This window comes from Lepidochelys olivacea (assembly GCF_965140295.1).
Source record: "Lepidochelys olivacea isolate rLepOli2 genome assembly, chromosome: 7".
Lineage (NCBI taxonomy): Eukaryota > Metazoa > Chordata > Testudines > Cheloniidae > Lepidochelys > Lepidochelys olivacea.
In genome coordinates, this window is record NC_140417.1 from 19215859 (window position 1) to 19243346 (window position 27488).

Consider the following 27488-nt stretch of genomic DNA (forward strand, 5'->3'; position numbering starts at 1 on the left):
GTGATTCTGGACACCCAACTTGAGACACCTTAAAGCGGCTTGATTTTCAGTAAGTGCTGAGTGCTTTCCCTTTAAGGTATCTCAAGTTGGGCATCCAAAAATGGAGGCATCTAAAATCACTAGGCACTTTGAAAATCTTCTGGTCCAAGATATTGATTGTTATTATAGCTGAGACTAGACCAAACCTCTAGCAGGTCTGGAACCTAAAACATGGCCTGCAGTTTTTAGCCTAGTGAGGTGGTGACCCTGTCAGATTTCATAGCTTCAAGCTAGATCAGTACTTGATTAAGACACCTCGATGTTGCAGAAAGTTGTGCTGGTGGGTCACTAGTTGGTGCTCTTCAGAGTCCCTGCCACATGTGGGGTAGGGGCACTATGTGGCTGGAGGGGCCACATTTTTAATGAGATGTCACACTTAGGTGCTAATCACCCAGACAGACAAAATTACAGCAACTGTGATAACTACTTAGATGGTTGGCCTGTTTTTCAGATGTGCTGAGCGTCCACAAATTCAGCTGATGCCAATGGAAGCTACCCGTCACATTTATATTGCTAAACAGTACATGTAAAGGGACTTGACAGCATCAGTGGCTTGCTAGCCTTTCTTCCTCTTCATCTGCCCAATAGCCAAGAGCTATATTGCAGCTAAAGGATGGCTACTGAGGTGGTACCATCCCATTTCAGCCAAAGCAGCTCACTCTTCAGTTTCTTGCTATCTGCAGGTTTTCCCCAAACTCCACCAGGTCAGGTCTAGGCGCCAGAGCTCCACACAGTTACAGCACTATCACGTCGTCATTCAGTACAAGTTTCTATTGATAACATCTGTCTTTTATCTTCCTCTGTATTGGGATAAAGCCAGGGTGCAGATGGAAGGAACAAATCATTTACAAGCCAGCTTCATGTTTTATATTAACATCTATGAATCACAATCTGTGGCTCTCTCTCCTATTACAAAGAGCTGGATCCATGGACCAAGCCCTATCTTCAAGATAAACTTCCAGTCCAATTTGATGAGCAGAAGGTGTGATCAGTAGTCTCAATTCATACAGGTGTCAATTGGTAGCTCTCTCACATTTGTACCGGGACACGTAGTAACTTGCAAGCCACTTAAGAACCGCAAGCACTTTTAATTCCCTTTATAAGCCATCCAAGACCCAAGTCCCGTATGATAAAACTCAGCTTTTTTCTGAGAAAGCTGTCTTGCATAATGCTCATTTCCAGCAGAAATTAGGCAGTTGCTCTGGGTTGTATCAGATGATGGCACATTTTCTTAGTTTCATATGTGGTCTTCAATCAGTAACTTTTTGCATATGATTTAACTATATGCACAAAACCAAAACCCTAAATCTTTACACTTTACAATTCCTGGACTTCCATCACCAACCACAGGTATAGTTCAAATTTCCTTAAATTTGTGATATATTTCACATCCTGGGTATGTCTTTCAAACTCATTGGCATTTTAAACAAATTCATTTTGGTCTTTTTTCTGCTCCTTTAGTGTTCACTTTTTGCAAACATTTGTGCCATTGACTTTTAATAGCCTGAGCACAGGTTGGATTTGCTTCCTGTGGATATTCACATCAATAACCCAATGGATCAGCTAAGAGCTTATCCATCAGCGATCAGAAACAATACCATCTGATTTATTTGACCGACCACAACTAAGCATGAGCTTGAATTACGAATAGCAAGCTACAGAGTAAAGAAATATGGGGAAAAAGTCATTAAACAACATTGAATGGCAAATAAAACTGAGAAATGAGCAATCTGTTCACAGGGATTTCGTGAACAAAAAAAGAGGCCAAAATTCAGCAAATGAAGGAGCTGTCATAAATTATTTCCTAGTGGCCAGTAGGTACTGTATATATTTAATTGTTTGATAAACAGAGATAGGCCTGGATCTATATCCCAACAACCCCTGAAATCTGGTCCAGATACAGCTTTTGATTCTGTGCCTTGAGTCTCTCTCTAATTTAAAATATACAATTGATGAGGATACTCAAAATATAGGTAACTACACTATGGGTCTGAATCACCAGTATTACACCAGTGTAACTTCACTGACTTCAGCAGAATGACTTCTGATTTACATCCAAGTATGTGAGATCATCATCAACAATGTATTTTAAATACACTGAACTATGTTAGAAATCTATCTAGGACAAGTTTTCAAAAGCAAACTACAAAACTGCAGGCATAATTTTTCATGGCTAAAGTTTGTGTGGTCAAAATCCCTGACTTGTCCATGCAGGCAGCATTTGTATATGGAAATCCAGTATTTAGCCATCGGCACAGTTTGCGTGGAGAAGATGTAGTGTGTAAGCAGAAGGCGGTTTCTTCTGTGGATGCAAAAATTAGACTGTAGAAAAATTAGTTCAGCAAGTTTGCAGTTTGGGTTGAAGCCTCTTGGAAACGAACAAGGAATGACAATGGTCTCAATTATCAATATGATGAAATCTGAATCGAAATCTCAGAGCCAAACACCCCGGAATTTTGGTGAAGTTCAGATCTGGAGCTAGATTTAACCTTCTCAGCTTTGGTGCCTCTCTAGTCGGGAGTCCCTAGTGTTCCCACGGTCTTGGTTAAAGAGCACTTCTTGGGTTACCAGAAGAGATTTTCAGGGGAATAATCTCATCTTGATGCGCTGCCATCCCTATTAATTCTAGTACTTTTTCTGATTGCAATTATATGAGCTAGTAATACTAACTACAATAGAAGTATGTGGACTATCAGTCCTCAGGCTTCAGGTAGGGTTGCCAATTGTGGTGGGACGTATTCCTGGAGGTTTCCTCACATGACATAATCTCTAATTGAAGATTAATCTTTAATTCCTGGAGACTCCAGGACAATCCTGGAGGACTGGCAACCCTAGCTTCAGGACATAAAATGATCATCAGCTGGGACTGAAAGAAATTATGGTACACATGGGCATATTATAGTACTGATCCCATGGTGAACACAATAATTACAATTACTATACAATTGGAGGAAATCTGGGGTGTGATTTTCAAAAATCCTTAGTTACTGGCCTAACTCTAGTCCCACTGAAGTCAATGGGCATGTTCCCATTTACTTCTATGTGATCAGAGTTAGGTTATTGCTCGCTTCTTCTGAAAATCCCACTGCTGAAGCATCAGGAATTGTCAAGTGTTGAAGATAGAACATGGAGCACAGGGACCATTGGTGTGTTCTGATATTGAAGTTATGTTCTTTTATATTACAATGGATAGATCCTTAACAACAGGATGAGAAGAACGCTTTCAGGGATGGAAATCCAAGTCTACATCCTCTCCTGCTTCTCAGGACATGCTCTGTTTGACAGATTCAGAATGGCAAATACACTTTGGGCTTAAGAATATCAACAAGCAACTCAAAAATGTTTCTCCTCATGCGTTACAGGCTTCTCCTCAGTACTCTGTGCCCTTGCATTCAAAATGAGGAAGCACAGAACCATTGAAGGGTGATTGATGGGGCTGTGCAAACTGGCTCAAAGAAAATAAGAATTGACTGGAACTTCTGTCAAAAACTCAAACCATTTTGGCAAACTAGCTTTTTTAAAAAAAATTATTCCCTCACGACTTTGCTCCACACCTTCCCACTGTATGGTGAAAAAACTGTTCCATTGGTGATTCTGGCCCTGAAAAACTAAGCCATACCAGAAAGCTCAAGGTAAAATTTGATCTCATGAGATTTCCAGCCCAGAGACAGAGATAAAAGTGGAGAAACAGTGGAACTTTTGGCTGCCTGTTCAAACTGAACTTTGGAGTCTATTGAGTTTCACCCATTGCTAGTGACTAGGCTATAAGAAGTCATCTCAATGACTTGGTTTAACCAAACTCGTAGACACTTTGATCACCAGCTGACCTGTCTCTCCCATATTACACTCAGGTGGTCTATTCATAGCTAGAACAGCATCCATACTTATTTCTCTTACTCTGAGAAAGCTGTACATGCAGATGGACATCCAATTGGTGAGCATCTTTTCCACCACAGACTCGGTCCTCCTCAGCATAAGCTTAGGGTTTTTGGAAGCTGAAGCATCTATGAGATCCACCAACAGGTCCTTCATGATGCTAGTGTAGTACTCCAGTTTTCCATGTAATGCAATAGTGAGCAAGGAGGCCAAGTTACACCTGAAAGAAGAGTTATAAATAATCCTAGGTTTGATTATACACGACAATACAGTCAATTGGCATCAAAAGAATTCAAGGCCATGGCAATATACCAGAACCTTTTCATGACACCTCTCAAGTGCGTTGACATTTCAAACTCTTTCAGTGCTATTGGTTCTCATATTGGATCATGCCACTCTTTAGTGGTATGAGATGCAAATCATACAAGACAAAACTAATCACTGTACTTTTTGGTGCTCCCCTGTATAACGGTGCAGTTTTACAGCAGAACTTCAGAGTTACGAAATCCTTGGGAATGGAGGTTGTTTGTAACTCTGAAATGTTCGTAACGCTGAACAAAATGTAATGGTAGTTCTTTCAAAAGTTTACAACTGAACATTGACTTAATACAGCTTTGAAACTTTACTGTGTAGAAGAAAAATACTGCTTTCCCTTTATTTTTTAGTAGTTTACGTTTAGCACAGTACTGTATTGTATTTGCTTTTTTTTTTTTTTTTTAAGTTTCTGCTGCTGCCTTATTGTGTACTTCTGGTTCCAAATGAGGTATATGACTGACTGCTCAGTTTGTAACTCTGGTGTTCGTAACTCTGAGGTTCTCCTGCACATTCTTCAGACTCTGACATTCAGCCAATAAGCCCGTGTGGCTCAGCCTTCAAATAAAATGAAAGGAACTCTACAGAGACCAGATGGTTTTGGGTTTGGCAACAGGCTACAGAACCTTTAATCTCCCAGGCTGTCTAGCCTACGTCAGCAGCGGGAAAAAACTGTGCGCAGTGGCCTATGTGAAATGTGTTCATTGATCTCTGTTAAGTTCTTGGTAGGACAGGTGTCCATATTCCAAAACTGTCACTAAGTGGCACCCTCTCTGGTAGTCGCAGCAGATAAACCAGGGGCACCGTGGAGCCTGACCTTCCCTCTGAGCCTGGAAGTGCTCCTCCTGGGTCAGGATTAGGCAGGCGCTGTGTAGCACACCTGCTCTGTGGGTATATAGAGGACTTCAGACTCCACGGCTGGCTGTCAATGATGCTTTCAATGCTGCCCTTGCCCCAGGAAGTTCTTACCTGTCTCTAACAGCAAAGTCCTTCTGTTGCTCGAGAGCATGGACGAATACGATGAGGAAGTGCTTGTTGTTGAGCAGGGTGGAGAATAACGCGATTCCTTCTTCCATGTTGGGCCTGCAATTTTCAGGAATCTAAAGAAAAAGTGGGGACTTCGGTGAGGAAGCCACAGTCCATTGCTTTATCAACCTTTATCTTATCTGACACATTCTGAAGTGCCTGGCAAGTGTAAAAACACTCGGTTGGAATTCTCTCTCCCTGAACCCCATCTGATGTATGTTTCTTATCTAGATAAGAATTGACTGTGGAGGAATGTGCAGCAACTGCACTTACATCTGGGCCTGCGGGAGTCGCTCTCAAACTCATTTACAAAGAGACTGTAGACTGAAATTGGGAAAATATGGCAAACCTCCCACTAGGAAAGCCTAGGGATGATCTTGTCAGCTGTGATTCTGCAGCCACAGAGCAGAAGTTCAGCAGCTTTCGTCTCCTATCATCAGCAAAGGTTGATCAGCTGACACGCCTTGTTTTTCTGGCTGTTTGGCATATGCAAACATCTTTTTAAGCATCACAAAAAAGGACGTAAGCTCGAGCTTGTGTGAAAATTTTTGGGAGGCAAAAAATGCAAATCTGGTGACACCAAAACATTTAATGAATTCGGGCTGATTTTGTAGAATTGTTTAGGTTGGAAAAACAATGAAAATCAAATTCTGAAAAATTTGAAACGTTTTGGTTTGACATTTACAAAACAAAATATTTAGATTTTTTAATTCAAAATGACTGTTTAAAAATTTCCTTTAACTTTATTTTTTTAAATTATAAAATGTAAAAGTAAGCTCAAAATCAAAACAAAACATTTCATTTTGAGTTGAGCAAAACTTTGTTTGACCCAAAATGAATTTTTTTTCTTGACTTTTCTATTAGCTGAAAATTTCAAAAATATTTGTTTTCAGTTTGACCTGAAATTCCCCTTGCCCCCAACCCCCGCCAACGTTTCTGGAATTGCCAGCATACTGAAAAATCTGTTATTCACTAGCTTTGATATAAAAAAATAAGACTATGGTTCGTGACAGTTAATAGCAGTTGTTTATCTCTAGGCTACTCACTTTCCATTCTCCCGACAGCAAGGGATGCGTTTCTTGGACCTGACACCCGACCTGTGAGTTGAGCTGCTGGTAAGGCAGAACATAACGCTCCTCATAGAGCGAGGAACACTGCAATAAAACAGAGCCATGTGGAGAAAAGGGTAAGCAAGACCGGATTCTTCACCACACTTAGAGAGGGCAACATTGTTTGAGACATAAACAGTAATGTCATCGGGATGTGAGGCCACCCATCAGGAAGGAACACTTTGGTATGCTTTAACAGAGCCTTTAAAAACTTGGCCAGAGCCTTGTGAACGAACAGACACCACAAAAGTCAGGGGTAGGCAGATGTCTTAGCAGAACAAGATTGTTACAAATAGGAGATTATGAACAGACTAATATGACATCTACAGAATCTTGGTACAGAAAGAATTACAGGGGAATAAGTCAAGGTAGAGGACTATGGGGTGTTTAAACATATGTAACTTTTGAAGTAGAATGGAAATATACTGAAATATCTTACATTCATATAGCAGCCTACATCCTAAAGAATGTAGTGCCCAGGTACACACAGGGGTGGACATCTTAGAAACATTAATAGTAATTGGCAAAAATTGCAAACAAAAATCATCATTTCACTCTCTGCCACAGAAATGTAATTACTTCTGGGGTGAAATATGGCAGCTACTTAACAGTGCATAGCAACACTCCAAAGCAGCTGATGACTGGAAGTAAGGATTGCATCGTGTCTGGTGTGAAACTGGAGGGGGGGAATTCGATACGCAGACTGGAACTGGGCCAGGACACTGGGGATATTGTTTTTCCACCTGTGAAAAAGTGCCAAGGGAATTTTAAGGATAGTGAGCACTATCTGCTTGTGCCCTGAGGGGCATCTCAGTGAAACAAGTTCTCCACATCCTCTGGAGGACCCTCCCCAGGTGGAATGATAGTGGGATACCACCTCAGTCTCTTCCCCTGGGAGTGAAACCATGCCTGGGCTCAGTTAGTCCCACCTGGCACAGTGGGGCGCAACTGGAACCAGTAGCGGTGTCTCAAACCGCACAGCTAAGGAGGACTTTGGTTTTGCTTCTCATCTCAGAGACAGCACCTGCAGCAGCATGGCGGCACCCAGTTACACCCTGCTGGTGCACTGGTTCAGTACTGACTCAGAGGGGAGTGTCTCACCAAAGCAAGGCTCCCATCCAAGTACTGACGAGGCCTGACCCTGTTTCATAGCCCGAGGTGCTGTGGCTACGGTTTTTATGATAATTAAGGCTGAAATAAATGATAGCAGCTGAATAACTGTGTTGTACGGTAAACCTTTACTGGGAGAAGACAGAGCCATGATTTAGTTGAGAAGGAATTTGAGTGATTAGGTGTGTATGAAATGTGGGACTGTCTTACTTTGGGGAAGAATGTCCGTGTCACAAAGTGCTTGTACTCCAGGAACGGGATCCCCTGGCTGCGGTTTAACTCCTTGGTCAGGTCTGTCATGTCAGTCTGAAGTTCAGCAAAACCTGATCCAAAGAAACCCCAAAACTGAAAGGGCTGAAATAATCTATCAGCCAGAGCAGAGAGTGACAGGCCTGGCATTTGCATACAATATACTCATCATCTCTGCCTCTTCATACCCTTTTCCCTGGGAGGCAATGGACTGTATCTGGGGCTTAACTGTCAGCATTATGCACCAAACCCTGCAGTTCTTACTCAGGCGAGACTCCCACTGCCTCCAAAACAAAGGCCCTGCAGGGTTTGGTCTATAACACAAGGGTTCCAGTGTATTCTATGGAGAGTCACAGACTGAGAAGACAATAAGTGAAGGCACCTGAAGCTCTTATCCACTGTTTCTCCAAGCAGTAACATACGGCATTTCTGTAGCTCCCTGCACTGGAGGCTCATAAAGCATTTTATAAACATTAATGTGATCTCATACATATCATTATCCCCACTTTACAGCTAGAGAAACGGATGGTGCAGAGATTAAGTGACTTGCCAAAGGCCACACAGCAAGACAGTGGCAGAGCTGAGAACTCTAGAGCTAGATTTCCTGACTCCCAGGTCTGTGCTTCAACTACTACGCCATGCTTCCTCCCACTGAGAAGTACACCTTGCTCACAAGTCCCACATAGCCCAGGCGATTGAAAGGAAGCTACAGAAATTCAGGTTGTAGCTCCTGGGCTTTTAACACTACTATAAAGCATGAAGAGAAGCTGTTTCAATCAGATTACTCAATGGGCATCCCTACTTTTCTGTGGGTGAGTATAAGGTGAAGGAAGCTCCTTTCCTTGCACACACCCCTGCTGGGTTCTTACAAGTCCGATTTCAGTTTTGTGGCAAAAGACAAATAAACCTGGAAACTCCAGGAGCGGAGCTCCTTTGCCTCCTCACTCCCGTCCCCACATCTCCTCCTCCTTCCCCAGTGGCAGTTACCGACCTTTGCGGATTTCCTCTCGGATCTGGGACTCCATCTCCTCCATCTGGAGCAAGGTTTTCTGCCAGTAGCGCTCTGCCCTGCGGCTCTTAGTGCAGAACACAAACAGGCCTGGGGAAGAAAAAAGGGGGGGGGGGGGAGCTTAGAAGGTTAGGCCCACAAGTGAAGAAGAATACTGTAGGAAATTGAAGCTGGGAGTAGAGAGGAGTTTAGGTCAGTAGAATACAGACTGTGAAGTATATCTACACAGAAAAAAAACAAATATTCATTTTTAGTTTAACAACTATGAAATAAATACACATCTGATCAGGCAGCTGCTGATTATTTATAAATAAATCAAACCAGCTTGAATTAAATGATCACTCAACGACTATCATATTAAATTTAGGCCTGCACATTACATACATTACCAGACTTACTGCATGTTAATGAATTCCATCTGATTAATGAAAATGTGTGTGAAAAGGTTTAACACCTGTTTTGTAACGTGTGTGTCCTTCAGCACTCTTATGCCTCCAGAAATATGTTTCCAATGATCAGTAGATTATTTAATAAATAAAGTATATAATAACTTCTATTAAAAATAAATGAAATCCTTATTGGAAACACTTCATTTTCAATGACACAATGTTTTTCTTGCTGCAATCATTCTGGGCATGTGAAAAGATGAACTAGCTAGATGACACAGATCTGTTTTCAACAACTTCCAACAAGAACGATGTCCAGACTGGTAGACTTTGTTGTGTCTGCTCCAGATATGCATCCTTTACTATGGTTAGTAGGGTCTCCATGATTGAGTTCTACCTCTCTCGATTTTTTCCTTCCCTCAGTTATTATATTTTATTTAACTTTGTGAAGAATTTGGGTGACAGAGAAAGGGGCTTTAAAATTAAAGAAGGGCTCAGACTACAAAACTGAGCTCTAGATCCAGCTTGTGGACACTCCACAATTCAGGGGTGGGACCCATCCTTATATAAAATAAAGTTGGGAGTGTAAATCGTTTAAACTTCCATGTGTGAAGGCAATGCCACAGAGCTGAAGGGATCAGTGTGGCTCAGGGATGTTCCATTCCCTTACCTACGACAGACAGCAGCAGCAGGATACTGCAGATGACTATTGAGACTATGATCGCTGTCTCGCCTCCCCCAAGGTGCAGCATAGCAATCGTCTGGTTGAATTTTCCAACCTGGATCTAGAGAAGAATACAAAGGAAAAAAAGTCACCCAGTAGTTAACAAGCAACTAGGAGATCAGCAGGAACTTGCTACAGGGGGAAACGCTTTGCAGGGGCAAAAGATCACAACAAAAGAACAGAACTGGCAATTTGCTGGCTCAGACATCTTTAGTCCTCATGTGTGGGTCCAATGTCAGGGCCCATGAGCTGCTCTTCATGGCCAGGCCTGCAGGTGCTCTGTGTGTGGAAAGGGTGTCACCTAACAGGGCTGATTTTTCTCCCACATACACCAATGTAAAACAGGAGTAACTTCAGTGGTGTTGCTGGAGTTACACTGGTGTAAATGGGCATGACATACAGCAGGCTCAGGCCCCCTGCCTCTGTTTCGCCAACTCGCAATGACACATACATGTGATGCTGAGGCTGTTGGTTACCAGGCAATATCAGGTGTAAAACTCATGTGGATTCAAGAGATAGTGGCCACCATCCAGTGTAGTCAGGGAGAAGCTCCATTAGGTTTTACACAAATTTTATAGCTTCTATCCAGCAGGGGTCCATGGGGCTAAGATGCACAAACCCATTCACTTTATACAGTGAAACCTACCTAAGAGACCAGCCTTATAAAAGAGCCTTCTGCTCATGAGGCCAATGCCCAGCATCCTCATCAGCATTATGACAGGTTTCAGAGTAGCAGCCGTGTTAGTCTGTATCCGCAAAAAGAAAAGGAGAACTTGTGGCACCTTCGAGACTAACAAATTTATCTGAGCATTAGCTTTCGTGAGCTACAGCTCACTTCATCGGATGCATTCAGTGAAGTGAGCTGTAGCTCACGAAAGCTTATGCTCAAATAAATTTGTTAGTCTCTAAGGTGCCACAAGTACTCCTTTTCTTTCACCAGCATTAGTTATCATTTATATTGTGGTAATGCCTACAGGCTTGAATCAGGGTCAAGGCTGCATTGTGCTAAGTGCAAAATAAAAGGCAGTCCTGCCCTGAAGAACTTCCAGTCAAATAGGTACAATTCTTAACCCAGTTCCACTGTACTTTCCACCCAGACCTGCCATGAATGCAGAACTGCTATCAGTTAGTGAGAGAAGCGTAAGAATTGAAAGATACTGAGACAAAAATAAAATCAAAAATGAAAATAACTAATCATAGTACTAACAGGGGGCTGATTGTCTTGTGGTTGTGGCACAGGACAGGGAGTCAGGAGACATTGGTTCTATTGCTGGGTCATATGTCACACTTCCTGTGACACCACGGGCAATCCCCATGTGCCTCAGTTTCCCCACTTGTATAATGGGGAGGCCAAACACTCTGGCCTCCCGGGGGATTGTGGGGTTTAACTCATTAATATTTATGGGATAAAAGAGAAAACTAGCATCTTTACAAGAAAGAAAATATGGCCTCATACCATGGTTTCACTTCTGGAAACTGAGTTTCACTTCTCCAAAGGAATGAGAAGAAAGAAACTCCAGCAAAAAACAAAGTGAGCTTGAGGAGGGCGGGGTGCAGTGATCTTATGATGATCCACTGAACAAACCCATATGGAGAAATGGTCTGAAATAAATCGGACGATATTCAATAAGGACAAATGTAAAGTACTCCACAAGGAACAATCAATTGCACACATACAAAATTGGAAATGAGTGCCTACGAAGGAGTGCTGCAGAAAGGGATCTGGGGGTCAGAGTAGATCACAACCTAAATATATGAGTCAACAGTGTAACACTGTTGCAAAAAAACAAGCATAATTTCTGTGATCTATCAGCAGGAGTGTTGTAAAGACATGAGAAGTAATTCTTCCCCTTTACTCCGCACTGATAAGGCCTCAACTAGAGTATTGTGTCCAGTTCTGGGAGCCACACTTCAGGAAAGATGTGGACAAACTGGAGAAAGTCTAGAGGAGAGAAACAAAAATGATTAAAGATCTAGAAAACATGACCTGTGAGGAAGATTGAAGAAACTGGGTTTGTTTAGTCTGGAAAAGAGAAGCTTGAGAGGGGACATGATAACAGTTTTCAAGTACATAAAAGGTTGTTACAAGGAGGAGGCTGAAAAATTGTTCTTCTTAATCTCTGAGGTTAGGACAAGAAACAATGGGCTTAAATTGCAGCAAGGGAGGTTTAGGTTGGACATTACAAAAATCTTACTGTCAGGGTAGTTAAGCACTGGAACAAATTACCGAGGGAGGTTGTAGAATCTCCATCTTTGGAGGTTTTTAAGAACAGGTTAGAAAAACACTTGTCAGGGATGGTCAAGTTATGACTTAGTCCTGTCTTGAGTGCATTTAACCCTCTTATCTATTCATCTATTGAATCCAATATGCCACCAGGTAGTTTTTTAGATGAGATTTATTTCAGTTACAAAAGGTGTCAAAAATCTGTGGTTTTCGATGGCAGGAACTTTACTAGTACCCTGGTGCTGTAAAATGTTCTTGAGTAATATGATAGCCCTGTTGTAGCTGGCAAGGAAGGGACTCTTCAGCTGTATTTATTGCTTATATTAGAAAAAATGTTTACAGAAGACAGAGATTCCTTGAGCACATAGGTATGTACGTATACTCCCCACCCCGCACCTTTACAGGCTTTATGCATCTATTGAGGGTGTTCATCAGACAGCCACTATAAAGCAATACACACTGTAGTGAGAAAAGGAGTACTTGTGGCACCTTAGAGACTAACCAATTTATTTGAGCATGAGCTTTCGTGAGCTACAGCTCACTTCATTGGATGCATGAAGTGAGCTGTAGCTCACGAAAGCTCATGCTCAAATAAATTGGTTAGTCTCTAAGGTGCCACAAGTACTCCTTTTCTTTTTGCGAAGACAGACTAACATGGCTGTTACTCTGAACACTGTAGTGAGGTTTTCATGTGTTTTGTCTAAAAAAGTTCTAATGAGGAAAGATAAATCTGCATTTTACATTCTGGATTTTTTTATTTTAGCTAGACTGGGCCAAATTTGCATTATTGCCAGAAGCAGAAATCCCAGTTTCAGTGTTTAAATGATTCTGCAGTGAACTAAAATGGGTTTGAAGGCCCCTTAAGGTCTTTTGGATTTTTTTGTACAGATCTATTAAAAATCCTTTTTATAGGCACAGTCTATTGGCTGGAGTGCATTTGGGTCAAGGTTAAACTGTGGTTTCCTTACTTTACCACAGAGTGGGGGTGTAGAGTACAATTCTGTTGTAGGACAAAATTCTGCTGTCAAAGCAACATCTCTAACATGCTGCTCTCCCTACATGGGCAGAACTTCCATTGACTTTATGGGAGACTTGCAGACAAGCTTAGTCAAGGGTCATCATCAGGATCAGGAGAATTTCACCCATACTGAGCCACAATTTTAAAGGGCAGCCTTCCTTTGTGCAGAAACAGCTGCACGCACAACTAATTATGGGTGCAAGTCCTACCACTTAGACAGCTGTATGAAACTCACATTTAGCCATCCAAATGGAAAGATTTGCCCCAATATCTAGTTGCACCTCTACTGCAGTACACTGCTAATAACCAGCTGTGACTTTAGTAACATGTATCATTCCCTTGTTTATCTACATTCTGGGCACCCCCAAGGCATTAACCAGAAAGCTTGCTGTTGAAACCAAAGCTAGCAAGATGTGTATCACAAGACCAGGTTTTTTCTAAAATAAGAATTTCCCATTTTTCAGTTCCCACTAAAAAGAAAAAAAAAATTTTCCTGTTTTCATTAACAATGGCTTAGGAAATCCTGGGTTCTGCTACTTCTGCATTTGTTTGTTTTGATTTTGCATAGACCGTCAAACACGAAGGCCATAAGCAATGAATAAGGAGCCTCCCCCCATAGAAGCAGTGGGGTTGCTTCTGAAGTACTCTGTTTCTGGGGAACATCAGGCCACACATTCTTCAAATCCCTCTGTGCTCTTCCTACCCCCTAAGCCACACGTCCCTGCAAATTTATTATGGACACATTTACTGGAAAAAGAATCAGTTGGGATGAAGGCTATAGGTTCTCAGGCGGTTGAGACAGGTGGAGACATTGTCTCCAACTGTGAACAGCTTTAATCTCACCCCTGAGGAGCCAAGGGCTATAAATGAAGTGAAAGCTGAAGGCAAAGGCATACAATTAGGGACGCCCTCTGGAAAAAAAGGAGTAAGGAACAATAGTAAAGCCACAAACACAAACCCTCCCAAGAACAGTTGAGAGCTGCTTTGACATCAGAACGGCCTTGGATCTTGTCCCTTGAGTTCCATCAGATCGAGACAGGCCAGTGAGATGATCTAGTGCTGGGGAAAGATGCCAGACCGATGGCCCAGGGGACGACTGAATTCCTCTTTTTATCTGCAGAGCAGCTGCAGATGGGCAGTGGCAATGTGAGCTTCCCAGTGCTGCCCCCTCCACTGCACTTCTCCTCTGCCACTGTAGGACTGAGAGGGGCATTCAGGTCCGCATTCCCATTCAATCCCTGCTCGTCTGCTGACGCTGATAACAAGGGGGCCTGACCACCAGTAACTGGGCTGGGAACTGCTGAACTCATTTCACATGGGCCATTCAGAGCAAAACCTTTTAGTGGCGAAGGATCGAGTGACAGTAGGATTTTACACTCATTGCTGGAACTGGGGGACTTCCCTCTACAGCTTATAGTGCAACCAGCCATTTCTCAAATGAACCCACCAGGAGCAAGTGCCATCATTTGGCTGTCAGCACCCCAGAACCTGCAGAGAAATGGCTGCCTTCTCCATGCTTTACATGTCACAGAATCATTAGGCTAAATGCTGAGAGATGCTCAGTCCCAGTAACTCCCATGGAAGGTGCTGGTGCTCAGCACTGGTCAGTATTTCACCCTCAGAGAGGAGAGGTGGAAAAGACCTGTCCATTCATCTAGCCCACCCCTCTTCAGCCATTGTAGAATTGTTCCCAGCGGTGTGTTCACTTAGTGCTTTGCACAGGCAAGTGCTAAGGGAATCCTGAGGCTAACATGCGGGTTCCCTGATATATTAAGTTCAAGACACAGAGTGCTCTCATCCTGCAAGCTCAGACCATCCTGGCTTGTGGCACTCACCGTCACGGGCAGCTGTCTTTCCGATGTGCTCAGTGACTCGTTGACTGAGCAGTGAATGACTTTGTCTGAAACAATCTGTATCTCACAGGAAATGAGGCCAATTTTCACTTGGTACTCATCGCTTTCCAGGCTCAGGTTGTCAGGCTCTTTCTAATTACAAAAACAAAACCAGGACAACAAAGTGAATTAGTCAGTCCCCCGAGCGTCAGGCCCACTTGCAATGGCTTCTTTGTGGAAGCCCTAGTAAACTTCCTGTACCTCCTGCCACCAGTCCAGCCCTGGGAAAGCCCTCCCTCTCTGCTGACATCTTCCATTTTTCCAACCTTCTATGGGAAATCCAACCTCCACCCATTCCTCATTTTCCTGTTTCCAGTCCCTCGCCATCTCCAGTGTGGCACATGGAATGGACAAATGCCCTGGCAAAGCTTGGAAAATACTGTCTTTGATCTGCTCTGGTTGTGCATGGCAAATACATATCAGAGAGACTATATGGGGCGGGAGAGAAACGGGGTGGCTTGATAGCTTGTGGATGGCTGCATTAGATTAGAGAGAGGAAGAGAGTATTTTTGAAGTATGCTTCACTCAGTGAAGACGTTCTACAACAAACGAGGGCTTTTAAACTTGTACATTGTCCAAACCACTCAGTCCTGGTTTGCCCTGACTTCCTTGTTAATTTAACACCGTAGCCATCAAAGAATTCAGAGCCCATTTCTACAAGAACCAATCTCCACAATCATGGACATTAGATATGGAAAAGACCCTTTGGTCACTTGGTCTGTTCCAACTATATCCAGTGCTTTGTCTCCCTCCTTGCTGCTACATCCTTCAAATACAGTACTAGGGTATCATAATCCATCCCTCTAAGGCATCACTTGGCCAAGCTACATACTCCAACACCCTAATCTGTTCAGTAGGAGACTGCAGGTTCATCAGAATTTAGCATTACCCTTGGGAATGAACTGTTCACTCCTCTGAGAGTTCCTTCCCCCTTATCCCCTACCTACACCCATCCCTCCTTTCACCCCTCATGCCTTCTCTCTATTGCATTTATAAGGAACTCATCACCCACTATGGTATCTAGTCAACCTACTCACTCAAGAACCTCACAGTGAGAAAATGGTGACATCCTAGTGTAAAGTCTTAAAGCCAAAAATCCAGGAGGCCCTGTGTTAGTCTCTTACATGTATAACCAGAGTCAGGGGTTCCCCAGGATGGTGCTTGATCCATTTCTCCTTCTTGGCTGTGAAGAACTGGGGGTTGGCGTAGTACTCCAGGCCGAACTTGCTGGTGTGCTGGGCCTCCTCAGGGTACATGTACTCATCGGGAGCCAGCCTGTCGTCCATGTAGAGGCGTCCATTGATGTAGAAGTCCACCAGTGCTGGCTTGCTCCCCACAGTGAGGTTGGAGGCAGCTGGAGAGGGGCAGGTAATCATAGTGTCGGTGTGAACCTTACAGTTCTGAAAGCAGGAAAGAGCATGTGCATCAAAAATGGATAAACCCAAGTCTCAGTCATGTGTCAGCAAATGTCCTGAGAGGCCCAGAGCCCTCAAGCAGCTGCGGCAACCTCAGATAGGATGGCACTGTAAACATTAATAATAATAATTGCAGTGCATGGGCATAACTTAGGTCTGACATTCTTCTGAGCTAAGGAACATAACATTCATCCCAGCTACAGCCCCATCAACAGCAAGGGTTAGAGACCAGGTCCAATGCTTTTATAGCTGGTAGATTATTATTCAGAACCTCCCCAGTCACCAGGCAGACAACCCGGTTCAGTGTCTTTGAGCTGCATTAATGCAGGACACTTACTGTTTGTTCTTTCCCGATGCTGTGAACCACCATCGACACATTCTGAACCATCAAAAAGCCATGTCCTCCAAGAGTGATGATCCTGCCTCCACTGGGAAAATAAGAAAGAGGTGAGAAAGAGAGCGCAGGTATCACTGACAACATATATGCTGCCAGACTAACCAGATATAGGCAGGGAAAATGCACAAATATTCAGGGAATAGCATATTGTTTCAGTAATGAACATGTGATGATTACAGCAGAGCAGGTTACCCAGGGGCCAGCAATGTAAAGGTTAGCACATATCTAGCTCAATACTTAGATGAATTAGGACTTACTCATTTTTTTTAGCTTAGCAAAGAAGGGCTAAGTACTGGGTGGGCCAAGCAGCCCGTTACACTGACACAAATTCAGCATTTTTCAAAATGTTATTTTTGATTTAGGAAAAAAAACAAACCCTGTGACAATTCATTTGTGTTTTGGACCTGCTGCCTGTGGCATGAGGTGCTGTCAATGTGCAAGCAATTAAAGAGAGCAATGAGATGGCTGTGGCACATGCTTCACTGGGAGGGAGGGAGGAAGGGAGAAGTGGCTCCTGTCTTCAGCTGAACAGCAATTGCACCCAGGCTTTGCCCTGTATGTGGCTTTTCATTTCCCCCATTTCATGTTCTATTTGCTTTAATGACATGGTGATATCAAGTAACTAGTCTGGGAAGTGGGGGGTGGGTAGTGATTTATCCACTAATGTCCAACAGGTTCAATATATTCAGTGCCTTGTCTCTAGTGTCCTTATAGTCAGGGCCTTCTTAAGCCCTTAAAACGGCTATAAATTGTAGTATGTTGTTGTTACTTATGTTTATTGTCCCTGTTAGGCTCTTGCCAAGTCTGTGTAATTGTTTGGGATCTACGGCCTTTTAAAACAACTTTACTCCTCATCATATTGATAATTTAGTAATGCCATAAACCAAATTAGATCCAGCTATCTGCTGAGTTACTTGTACTTCATGATCATATCTACAGCAACATATTAGTATTGAGAGAATTCATAAATAATCCTACAATAACAAATCAGTGTGAACAATATTCACAAGTAACCCTACAAAACAAACCACTATGCACAGCCCAACCCTTGTGAGTAGCTCTGCATTAACAGAGTGGTGTGTACACACCAGGAAAAAACAACTTCCATCAAGTTTCCAACATTGTATTATTTGGAAATCAAAGGAAGTTCAAAAAACAGTTTCCAATTTAATGAGAAATGCCCTGGTGGGTTACTTTTTGGATGTAAGCCTCTACATTTTGTCACTCTGTGTTTAGATATAGCTCTTGCCATTCACCAGTCCTGAGACTGATAAAACTCCACGTGAGAAGCCGAGGGTTGGGTGTGTCATTGATGTGCATTCTCACACAGCCTGTAGCCTTGGTATTGCACTTCTGATCTGAGTCATGGCTCTGCTGGGCAGGCTGTAGATAGCATCGGACTCTTGTAGTCATAGTAGCCTCCATACTTTCTGAAGGTGTTGTTTTCATGGCATTTTAGAGAGGAGGCTCAGGTGCTGGATTCTCAGATTTCTGTGGTCGACGCAGGCTCTGCACTTTCAGATTTTACTGCTAAGTGAGTTGGGATTTCACAGAGAAATCCAAAAGCAACAGGAAGTCCAAAGGCTCCGGGGAGACAAATGAAACCAAAGTAACATGCTTTAAAAGTGAAAAGTGGTGGCATTAGGAGCCATTTAAACACAAAATTACAAATCTCAGTTGATTGCATTCAGTATTATTGCCAGTCAGAATCCTAAGACTCAGAGGGTATGTCTGCATTGCAATAAAACACCCACGGCTGGCCCATGTCAGCTGATTCAGGCTTGCAGGGCTCAGGATGTTGGCTATAAAATTGCAGTGTAGATGTTTGGGCTGCAGCCTGGGGAGGCTGGGACCCTCCCCACCCTCCCCAGAGCCCAGGCTCCAGCCGGAGCCCAAACATCTACATTCCCATTTTATAGCCCCACAGCCTGAGCCAGCTGACGTTCCGGCCATGGGTGTTTTATTGCAGTATAGATGTAGGCCCCCACTTGAACTTCCATAAGGCACCTACAAGGTGTAGAAGAAGACAGGCAGTAAAGTTACTAAGGATGACAGTCAATGCTTTTCTTCCATTTCCCGTGTGAATTTCAGAGAAACTGGCTAGAACTAGGACCACAGCTAGCAGGTGTCTGCATAACTCCTCAATGTAGCTTTGCCAATGCACCGTAGTCCTAAGTTGTGATAGCTCCTGGTATTCCAACCCTGGGGACACCACACTGCTTTGCCAAAGCCCTCAGTCCTGACTTGCAAAATCCTCAGGCATTCTTCCCCTGAGGTCACTATTCAGCTCTGCACCTCAGTTGTGACCAGCAGCACCCCCACTTCAATCTCAGGGTCAGACAGCTGTGTCTATGCACCCTAACTCAGACCTGCAGCACCTCTGTTGTTCCAGTCCTGTTAGCTCTTCGCTTTGATGAGTACTGCATTCACGTTTGCATTCAGCAAAATAAACAACACATTTCAACGCACTTCACCTGATCTGACTCCTTTTCGGGTTGATATCTGTTATAATCGGGTTTCTCTCATACTTGAACGTGATGTTATCATTGATGCAAGACTTGTTCTCAAACTGGACACAGACTCGCACAGCCATAGTGAGCTCCACGGCCGGCATGGTGCATGTGATGGTGGTAGCAGTTCGACTGGAAAGAGAAAGACATAGCAAGCTGCAGAGCTCAACAGCTGAACAGAGAGTGCATGACATGAGGCAGCAGAGACCTACTCCCACAGCCCCAGTGTTGGCAGCGGGGTGAACAGCCTCAGGTTTGGCATTCAGGTGCAGCAAGCAGCACAAAGCCATGTAGCTGCTCCACACCTCCAATAATGGAATTGTCTTTAGAGAGTGCCTTTAACAGTGGAAATACTTTGCACTCTAGATGCTTTCCACTGGAGGATCTCAAAGCACCAACCAACAGCAATGGATTTCATCTCACCATTCCCATTCCCATGGGAGAGGTGCTAACATCAGCATTTCGCAGATGAGGAAACTGAGGCCAATGATCTAAAAACTGGCAGCTGTTTTGGGGTGACTCCTCTTTTGGCAACCTGACGTGAGACACCTTGGTGTTCCCAAGTGGCCACCCCAAAATGGAGGCACCCAACATTGTTATTTTTACAGCATCAAATAGTGTGCCTTGCAGTACAATAAACAGCATAAGGTCCTTGCCCTGAGAAGCTTACAACTGAAATGACACAAGATGCAACACTGAGACAAGAAAACTGTGGGGTGGGGATGGCAAAGGACAGACAGTGGACCCTGTAACAAGACCACATGATTACTCAGCAAAGGTGCATGCACAGAATGGCTGAATTTATTTCATCTGGGGTTAAAATATATATGGAATGTGTGTAAAATAAGTAGATTTAAAATTATTGGACACTTTACATTTTTTTTTTTAGCTTAAGCAGTTTGATCAAGGTCCCATAGCAAGTATCTAACAGAGCTGCGACTAGAAGCAGGACAACCTAACTCCTAGGGCTGTGTGTAACCACAAGACTACATATGACTCAGAGTACTTTACCAACTGTACTTATCACCTCTGCCACTGCTGGATTGCAGCCACTGCACCTCAGTGATAACTATGACTGTCAACTTCCTGCACTTGTCCTACAGGAGAAACTCGCTACATCCTCAAGTCAAGTGGCCACATGACAACTCACTGTTACATCCTCAAGTCAAGTGGCCACATGACAACTCACTGTTACCACACTGGCAAAGCACAAGACTGCTCATGACAACTGGGATGGAGGAGGGGGCAGCTCAGAGGATAAATTTGGATGCTACTTTTAGGAAGGTGTCATTGGCTCCTTGGCCGTAAGCCATCATGCCAGCTGGCAGCAGTGCTCAATGGACTCCCTCTAAACGCCAACTCTCTGGTCAGTTGCTACAACAATATGATCCTTCCTACTAGCTGAGGCTCTTTTAGACTCCTGCTCATTGGTGTATCTACAGCAAGTCCCAAGTGCCAGCCCAATAACACAGTAACATGGGTCGTCTCCAGACAGCACTTACGTGAGGTCTGTGCACTGTTTAGTGCTATTGACCAGGACACGGAGATCAGATCCTACACTGAGATTACTCCCGCTGATGGTTACTTTGGTGCCTCCAGCTTTAGGGCCAGCACTTGGAGCCACGGACTGTACCTCAGGGAGCTAGAAAAAGAAAGGGGAAAGAACGGTGAGATTTTTCAGCAGTTTCCTAACCCCAGTAACCCCATAATGTGGTAATCTGGACACAAGCTCCATTTAGTCAGATGTTGCCAGTGCTGTAACACCACCATCACAGATAAAGATCTAGCTGGCTCCTTTACCGAACAAAGGGAGAGACCAAATCACACAGGCTACTTACACCTCTCTGAAGTGAGGAGCGGAGCCACCCTCCAGGCCTCCAATCTACAGATATGCTTGAGTCCTAGTCTAAAAACCACAGATAGGCACAAACCACAACCCTGAATTCAAATTCCCTTGAACCTTGGGACTGTGTGGATCCAGATCCGAATTTAATGGCTTGTGTCCAATCAATAAGGAAAACATCTCCTTTGGTCCAACTCCCACCTGAGAGGGAGGCTACCTGTAAAGCCATGTTGGATGGTGGTTTTGTGATCTGGGCATGCATCCATCTGGGTCTGGATAATCAAACATCAAATTCATTTCCCTGCGTCAGGTTTCAAACCCAGATCTCTAGGGGTGACAGCTCCCAGCAGGGAAGCCACTGAGTTGGTTTGCCCCTCAGCATTTCCCTCTGCCTTCCTCTCTCCCCATTGGAAGCAACTGAAATTAACAAGTGCATTATTTATATTTGCAGCCCCTTGGAAATTTTACTGAGATTCAAGGTTCAAGGCTTTGCTGCCCAATAGAATTTGGAGAACACAATGGATGCCATGTGGCTCCCATATGCAGTTCCAAAAGCAAGTTCACTGGGTAGCTTCCCTGCCCTGGCACGAACATGAACAGTACATTGGGCATGAACAGTACACAGGGCATGAAAAATAAGTTTTAAATTATTTTACAGAGCATTCTGTGGTTCCCTGTAAAAGAGCTACAACATCCTTGAGGAACCAGATGTGCAGGGTTGCAGAGCATATACGATACTGTGGAGACCTCAGCCCTACTACAGACATTGTATATTACTGAGAAAAATACATGCAAGCTGATAGCAGCAAATATTGTTAAACCGCTTACTGTCCCATGGTACTAATGTCTTTTCCTGTTAATTCCAGCCGTACTGTCCTGCTATATTACAAGTTCTTCTTGTCCTTGTCACACACACTGGGATGGATTGTATTCCTCTATAGCCATTTCCCCTGGGGTTTCTGATTGTCTTCCATTTCTACAGTATTTATTTTGTTAATTTAAATGGATCAAAGCCTTTAGGCAGCCATCCCATGCATGGGGCTCCTCCCTCATATATTAAAAGATATAGTACAAAATATAACATAGAAGATTATTTGTGCCCACCAAGCCCCTCAAGCTCTCAGCCCAATCCCACCCCATTAGCTGGGGTTTGTCACTTGCAGCTTTATCACCAGCTGGTAGCATTGTTACTTTCCACAGTAACTCTTGAAAGTTCAGCTCTACTCAGGGACCTGGCTAGACTGCCCTGGCACGAATGCCCTGGCACAATCAAAGGGCCAAATTTCTCTCTGGTGCAAACTCAATGGAGTTAAAGTAGAGATGAATTCCCCCTCTTTTATGTGTTCCTAACTAGGACTTTGTAACCCTCAGAACAGAACAATCCCTGTGGAAGCCATTTCAGCTTCTCACAAAGGATTTTCTGGGACTCTTAGACATTTTCAGGTAGATCACTAGCAGTTCTGGAATTCAGATCTCACCTAGGCCAGTTTTACATGGTGAGAGCTGTTTTACACTCCATATTTACGTGAGAGCAGAACTGACAAAGAGGAATCAAATCGCTCAGCTGTGCAATGCAGCTACCTCTGGGGCGAAACACAGTTGTTGTTTCAGCTGCAATACCCAACACTTTGTAGGGCACTATTTAACCCAATCTTTTCTTTACATACATTCAGGTCCTGACCCCGGGATTTCAGTCTCCACATTTTTTGTTCCATTTCCTAGCCCAGGCTGAGGGAAGCAGCTGATGATGAGACAGCCTCCTTCCTGTGAGAGGAACAGAAAAATGGCTCCTCCTGTTTTCTCTGCCTAGCGGTGTAGCCACAGACACAAGTCTGGTCAGTGGCCAGGAATGTAGGGCTCTCATGAATGCAGCTCAGGGTGCTGGCAGTTGATTTTCTTTCTTTCGTTGGTGTTGCTTTTGCAGATGTTTCGCAAGAGGTCTTCCTCAAACACACCAAAAACAACTTAAAAAGAAAGAGCACATCTGCCTCCATTCCTTACCCTCTTTCACCTCTGTGTCACCAATACAGCTGATATGCTGTGAGGTCTACTTTTCTGGATTACAAAAGACACATCCTGGAGACTCATGATTCTCTAGAAATCCCAAACTCTGCAGAAAAAGCAACTGGATCTTACCAGCATTTGCAGTCTGCACTACCCTTATATCACATCACATGAATATGCCTCTCACCTAGCTAGCTCCGCCCTTGTGGGACATTTTGGATGTGAAAAATCTAACACCTACTGGAACCTGAACCTACTGACACTAGGATCCCAGTGCACTTCCACTGAGCTGGAGGGGAACCAAAATCAACCTGCTGGAAGTAATGACAGGTGACATCTTATTTCAGGCCTCTAGAAGCTGGGACAATTATATACTCTATTCCAATCAAAACCATAGCACAAACCCAAAGAACTATAGTAAAGTAGCATGCACTTGGCATACGAATCATTCCAATTGGCTTGCCCTAAACGGCATTGGGATACTAACTAATGGGTTTGACCTGAGACTTGGTCATAAAGGTAAGAGAAGCACTGGTCTCTTTCAGACCACTAGAGAAGGATGACCATCTCCATGGGCTACTGAACAATGTTAATCAAAAGAGGTCTTGAGAAACACCTGCTACACATCACACAGGTTAGCTGACAACTACACCTGCACACAACTAACCTTTAAAAATCTGGGCCTAAGTACTTGTCTGTGAGGTCACATAGCTAAGGTCTTTCCAAATGCATGGTCCATTTTGGTCAATTTCACAGTCATAGGATTTTAAAAATCATAAATGTCCTGATGTCAGCTATTTACATCTGAAATTTCATGGTGTTATAATTGTAGGGATCCTGACCCAAAAAGGAGTTGTGGGGGGGTCACAAGGTTATTGTAGGGGGGGTTACAGTATTGCTACCCTTACTTCTGCGCTGCTGCTGGTGGCGTTGCTGTCTGCAGAGCGGGGCAGCTGGAGAGCGGTGGCGACCGGCCGGGAGCCCGGCTCTGTAGGCAGAGCCAGCAGCAGGAGCACAGAGGCAATGATGGCATGGTACGATGTTGCCACCCTTAGTTCTGCGCTGCTGCCTGCAGAGCTGGGCCCTCAGTCAGCAGCCGCCACTCTCTAGTCACCCAGCTCTGCAGGCAGCACCGCAGAAGTAAATACGCCACGGTATGGTTTTGCCACCCTTACTTCTGTGCTGCTGCTGGCAGGGTGCTGCCTTCAGAGCTGGGCTGCCAGTCCTGGTGCTCTGAGCGGCATGGTAAGGGGGTGGGGAGCGGGGGAGGGGAATCGGATAAGGGGCAAGGGGATGTCAGGGGGCAGTCAGGGGACGGGGACCAGGGGGGTTGGATAGGCGTGGGAGTCCCGGGGGGCCTGTCAGGGGACGGGGGTGTGGATAGGGGTCGGGGCAGTCAGGGGACAGGGAGCAGGTGGGGTTGGATTGAGGTGGGGTCTCAGGGGGACAGTTAGGGGCGGGGGGTCCCGGGAGGGAGCGGTCAGGGGACAAGGACCGGGGGGGTTGGATAGGTCAGGGGTTCTGACGGGGGGCAGTCAGCAGGCGGGAAGTGGGAGGGGGCAGGTAGTGGGCGGGGGCTGGGTTGTTTGGGGAGGCACAGCCTTCCCTACCCGGCCCTTCATTCAGTTTCAGAACCCCGATGTGACCCTCAGGCCAAAAAGTTTGCCCACCCCTGGGCTATGGTGACAGTAACAAAATGGAAGCCAGGAAGAAAATGAGGAAGAGAACTGGGAGATCCTATGCTCCCCAAGACTATCTACCTTGTACTGTGCACATACTGTGGGATTGCTGTTGAAAGCAAGGAGGAAAAAACATGGACAGAGAATGATGGGAATGTTGGCAAACTTCTCTGGGCATGTGCCCCTCTCCTGGCTGGAAATGGTGATGTGAGGGCTAACATGCAGAGTGGAAAGAAACAGAAGCCCTTTCTTGGCATTTTGTTTTGATACAGGGAGCTAAAGTCAGCCACACTGAAGCTCATAAAGTGAATAGCTGAAAACATCGCTGATGGCTCATGACTCTGTGAGCTAGGTTCTTCCTTCATGTAAGCCAGTGGAGCATCAGAGTCTCGCCAGAGATGAATTTGGGCTCAATGAGATGGTGGCAACTTACCACATAAGAGTATCGCTCCCTTGATTTCCCTTCCCTGCTCACGTTAACCGTCACTACATCGGAAAATATAGAGGGAGCTTCTCCAGTCCGGCATACAACCCTGCAGGAGAGAGAGAGAGACGGAAAAAGAGGGGAGGTCAGAACAGAGAGAGAGCAGAGCTCAGTAAGACTGAGCTTTCCCTTGCGATCCGCCGCCATTGCACCATTTGCAGCTCGGGTGGGCCTAGTAATGGTGGAAGTACTAACACAGACCAGCCCCCTGCCTTTTCACCACCACCTTGTCTATAGGCGCCTTGCGGAGGGTAAGGCAACCCTGGAAAGAACGTCTGCCTGCTGCTTACACTGCAGCTGCCCCTGCGCTGCCCCCACAGTAGTTCTGCGGAGGGATATTTTAAGGAAAAGCTCAGTGGAGAGACACAGCCAAAGGCTCAACAAACAATCCTGGTCTCACAGATATATGGGGCCTTCTACAGGGATCCCTGGAAGACACTGTTATTTAGCTAGTACCTGCTCTTGCTTTCAGCTGAATAGCAGAGCATGGGTGGAGCTTCTCATTAGTAGTGTCCAGCTAGTCCAGCATGAGGGGCAAAATCTTTGTCAATCAGGCATGGAGCTGTTGGTGCCAGGAGACTCTGCCTCAGAGCATGGGCATTCTGGGCTGTCTGACCTGCTGCTCTTCAAGACCTTGGTTCATAGCCTAATATAACCATCTCTGTTGGAAACTGGCTGGGGGAAAAGGGGCTTTCAGGCTTTTGTAGAGGATTTCACTCCCAAGGAGTCTGGAGACAATCACCTCAGCTTTCCTCTCAAGCCTGGAGGTGATAATGGGGAAGGCTATAAAATAATGAAGTGAGACAGTACTGACATGACGTGTAATGAAGGCGAACGGTTTGACAGCTCGGGGGGGCAAAGTTCTCCATTCAGTCTCTGAACAGGTTCTCTGCAGGCAGCAGCTGTGCACACTTCCCCCACACCGTCCCACCAAGGGGCCTCAGCCCTTCTCTGGGAGTCTCCTTGGCCCATTCAGTCTTTGGTGGAGACTGTTAAGGAGTGGCCAGTTAGTGCCTATTATAGGGGTGGGGTTGTATGTCATGTAGACACTGGGAAGAAAAACTAAGTCCCCACCAAACTTGCTCATTAGGTTGAAAAGCAGCTCAATGCTGGTAACTATCAGTCCCCACTATGGGTGCATGCATGCATAACTGAATGGGACACTATCAACGTCACCCAGCCAGCCGTTTCCCCATCACAGGGGAAGGGGCGGAATTGGCTAACTGAAAAAGGGAAAAAATAAACAATCCTATGCACAATCTCCTGATTTTCAGTGGCTCAGCCTGAGTTACTCACGCCTCAGAGACCATGTATCTGTCCCAGAGTGGTGCACATCTCACACTCCCTATCTTGACAGCATTAACGACATCACTGAACCTACGGCCCAGGTTCCTTCCTCTTATTGTGAGCAGAGTTCCTCCTTCCAGGGGCCCACTCAGGGGCTCAATCTGCCAAGGAGCCAAAGGAAAAGGGGAATGGGTTAAAACAGAACTGCGGAAAAGCCTTTTGATTTGATTCCAAAGTCATGTCTGTTCCTCTGTGTGCGTGTGTGTGTGTGTGAGTACACTCTGTTTAATCTGATTCTGTCCTGCCTCTGCCACTCCAGCTTCACATGCATGGGCCCCCTCGGCGTGCTCTTCCTGCAGGAGCTTTGTGGAAAAAAAAGGCCTTACAATTCTCGGGTGACTCTGGTGCCCTCTGTGGGCACAGACATCACTGCAGCTGCCATTGAAAATGCAGCCACCTCTGGAGAGAAACACAGCAACTCCGCACAACAATTTAGGAGACAGAGTGGAGCAGCAGAATCTTCTGAGACTGTTAGTTCTTTGGGGCAAGGACCATCCCTTCATTATGTGTGTGGACAATGCCTAGCACAATGGGGTCCTGACCTTTGACTGGGGGCCTCTAGGCTCAACAAATAAACAAACAAATACATAACGAGTTGGACATTGGCCAGGGAACAAGTACCCCTCCCCTAATATCATACTGGGGCACTGATCCCGAGTCAGAGAGCAGACTGCCTCCTACTGAATCACGTTGTGACTTTGTCGCAATTGAATATTACACCCTGCTTCATTGGGATGGGACCACTGCAAACAGCGGAAAGGTTGCAAGCTGTCATTTTACTGCATATCCATGGGAGATTTGCTTTGTTACTGTCTGTTTTGCAGTGAGCCACTTG

At 44.8% G+C, this 27488-nt stretch overlaps 1 protein-coding gene across 1 annotated transcript in view; it reads right to left on the reverse strand.

Annotated features, from left to right (window-relative positions):
* The window catches only part of PLXND1 (plexin D1), a 126151-nt gene that overhangs the window by 31978 nt on the left and 66685 nt on the right, over nucleotides 1-27488 (reverse strand). The window contains exons 13-25 of the mRNA XM_084634961.1: nucleotides 26603-26754; nucleotides 25256-25355; nucleotides 20799-20938; nucleotides 19261-19428; nucleotides 16727-16817; nucleotides 16099-16374; nucleotides 14918-15067; nucleotides 9787-9901; nucleotides 8713-8820; nucleotides 7683-7795; nucleotides 6300-6407; nucleotides 5197-5327; nucleotides 3937-4135 (exon numbers count right to left, since the gene is read on the reverse strand). Of these exons, the coding sequence (XP_084491087.1) occupies nucleotides 3937-4135; nucleotides 5197-5327; nucleotides 6300-6407; nucleotides 7683-7795; nucleotides 8713-8820; nucleotides 9787-9901; nucleotides 14918-15067; nucleotides 16099-16374; nucleotides 16727-16817; nucleotides 19261-19428; nucleotides 20799-20938; nucleotides 25256-25355; nucleotides 26603-26754 (1851 nt within the window). The remainder of the gene's footprint in view (nucleotides 1-3936; nucleotides 4136-5196; nucleotides 5328-6299; nucleotides 6408-7682; nucleotides 7796-8712; nucleotides 8821-9786; nucleotides 9902-14917; nucleotides 15068-16098; nucleotides 16375-16726; nucleotides 16818-19260; nucleotides 19429-20798; nucleotides 20939-25255; nucleotides 25356-26602; nucleotides 26755-27488) is intronic.